The sequence below is a fragment of the Formica exsecta genome, unplaced genomic scaffold (genome assembly GCF_003651465.1).
Source record: "Formica exsecta isolate Colony F162 unplaced genomic scaffold, ASM365146v1 scaffold500, whole genome shotgun sequence".
In the NCBI taxonomy this organism is placed as follows: domain Eukaryota; kingdom Metazoa; phylum Arthropoda; class Insecta; order Hymenoptera; family Formicidae; genus Formica; species Formica exsecta.
The window spans coordinates 1,123,150-1,125,940 of NW_021852243.1; the positions used below are offsets into that span (position 1 = coordinate 1,123,150).

General features: G+C 27.2%; 1 protein-coding gene across 1 annotated transcript in view; it reads left to right on the plus strand.

Annotated features, from left to right (window-relative positions):
- Positions 1-899: 899 nt before the first annotated feature.
- LOC115241641 overlaps positions 900-2,791 on the plus strand; it is a 4,857-nt gene continuing 2,965 nt past the window's right edge. Inside the window, exon 1 of the mRNA XM_029817484.1 lies at positions 900-949. Within this exon, the coding sequence (XP_029673344.1) occupies positions 900-949 (50 nt within the window). The remainder of the gene's footprint in view (positions 950-2,791) is intronic.

A 2,791-nucleotide genomic window follows, 5' to 3' on the forward strand; every position in this document is an offset into this window, starting at 1 on the left:
AATTTAATTGTATTATATCGCTATATATAATAATTTATTATATATTAAGCTAGCTATAATAACATAAAACTTAGAATTTACAAAGATAAAGACACTTTTTACACAAATTATTTTGAAGAAAATTATTATTTACAGCTTATAATATTTATAAATTCAAAGTTTACTCTTGATATTATAACTAAGATTCTATCTCCCACATTTGCTTGTATTAGCTTCGTACTAACATACAACTCGTTTTACATTAATGGCGAAACAGTAAGTCAAACATCTATTATATTTATCATAATAAACATCCATTTATCATAAATGTTTATTTAAAAATTTTATAGCATTCTTTTTTTTACTTTACGAAAAGATAAATAAAATAAAAGAGCTTATTATAAATAATAGATAATGTACTTAATGGAACAGCTCCAGAATATCTATGATAATATAAAGGACAACAATGAATTCATAATCATGGAAAACTATGGGAACAACGCGAAACATTATACAATTGTATTGATAAGTAAGAAAATTTTTCTTCTGGTTCCTATTACATTTCATATTTCAAGTTTATTAATGACCCACACACATTCACACATTACCGAAGCCTTTATATAAAATAAGAAATATTTTAAATCATGTAAAGTGTCACACAACGCCTAAATTGAAATGTAACATGTTACTTGCTTACATTGTTGTGTTTATTACTTTTCTTTGTCTTCGTACCTGTTCATATATCTGCCGAAATCTGGCCTGGTTTTTCCGACGTTATTTTATCGTTCAAGTCTCAACCATGTCATATGCAGATTACGGCTGACTATTTTGTAAAACAAGAACAATATTTCCGCTTACGGCAACTGCATATAAATGTTGCTATCTACATAGGGATTGTTGCAGTAATAGCAACTGGGGCAATGCTCATTGCATTTATTCAATATATCTGCGGAATGTTCAGAATTGCTAGGTAAACATTATATAAATAATTAAATAAATAATAATAATAATTAAATAATAATAATAATAATTAAATTATTAGAATTGAAAGCAGTTAGTTGGCTTATTAAATAAATTAATCACTTCATATACAAGATATTCGAAATTTATGGACATGTTTAAAATGATGGAATGTGAAAATAAAATGTTAGAAAAATAATGATTTTGAAGGATAAACTGGTATAATTGATATATCAATACGTCTTTTTAACGAGATATAAATAGATAATAATATTTTATTCTGCTAATAAAATAATTACAGTAAACTTTATTTTGAACTGGAAAATACATGTTATTTCAAGCCCTAATCATCAACATAATTATGTTAATAATCAAAAACAGTTTTTTTTTAAATTTTTTTAAATATCAATAAAAAAATAGTGACTCTATAGATGTGGAAAATATCATGTAAGACTTATACATATATAAAAGTATTATTAGAAATATTAAAATGGTTTACTTTATAAAGCGTTTCAAAACCAGTAATCGCGAAAAGTATTAATGGCATGCAAATATGAGAAATGACGAGAAATGTCGTCGTACAACTTACCAATTTATCTATTCAGATTACATTTCTATCCGTTGCATATATTTATCGCTCTATTAAGTTCCATGTATATCCTTGAAAGGTTGTGCGACACGAATCAACGCGCATGTGATACGGAAATATTAAAGTTAATTATTGTTGCAATTATCCCGCGAGAAAAGACTTCATATATCTGCCTATCTGGAGTAGTTCTGTGGGGCGTATCGGACATGACAGACATGTGTGTTTCACTTGTGAAATACATACTTTTACCACAGAGAAAAGACGACTGCGCTTGCGTAACTTTTACGCCTCAAAATTTATTCCGTGGATTTTATTCTATGAGAAAGAACTTGGTTGTGAATTTTCTTCGATATTATATCGATCGCTTAATACACAACCTCGCATTAAAAAAATAGTGTTAAATTGCGAGTGTGTGTTTTGTGCCCTTCTGGAGTCAGGCTGAATTACGAAAGCTTAAATTATAGAAAATTAACGTTGTAGAAGGGAGAACTTATGGGTGGAAAAGAAGGGTGGCAATATATAAAGGGCTAGGGTCGAATAGTGGGGATAAGAACCTTCGTCGCCATCATCCCCGTCAAACATATTTCAGTGCTAGAAGTGAAATGATCAGTGTAAAAGATCGATATTTCAGTTTGAACTGTACTCTCTTGCTGATACTTGGTTTATAGCCTTATAACAAATCTAAATTTGCTCGATTTCAATCAATCTGCTTCTTTAGCATTGAAGCAACCTTTATTGTACCTCAAGTATGTATGTATTAAAATATTTTAATTATATGCATTATATAGAATTTTGAAATCCAATTGAGCTGCTCTATATCTGAAAATTTCTCAATTGAGATATAAGTGATTGAATATGGAAAATATTTCTGAAACTCCGAAAAAGTGCTGCTAAATAATAAAAAATGTTACTTTTTATTTACATTTTTCATTAGTATATTTAGATTTCCATCTTATATTCTAGATTAATAATCTATAGAATAAATACACAAATATATATATATTTATTGTTACAATCTAATAAAATTTGTGTATGAGTGATAATATTTGTCGACTTCTGCTAATGAAAAATCGATCAAAAATATTTGTGGCTATCTATATGAATATAATACATCTTATCGTGAATATACTATTACATTGTCACTTATAATATTCCTTACTTTTACGTAACTGTTGTGAATATATTATTATAAAAAATAAATTTATATATTTATAATGTGTGTATTATATTTGACACTATATATAATATAAATATACAAACATA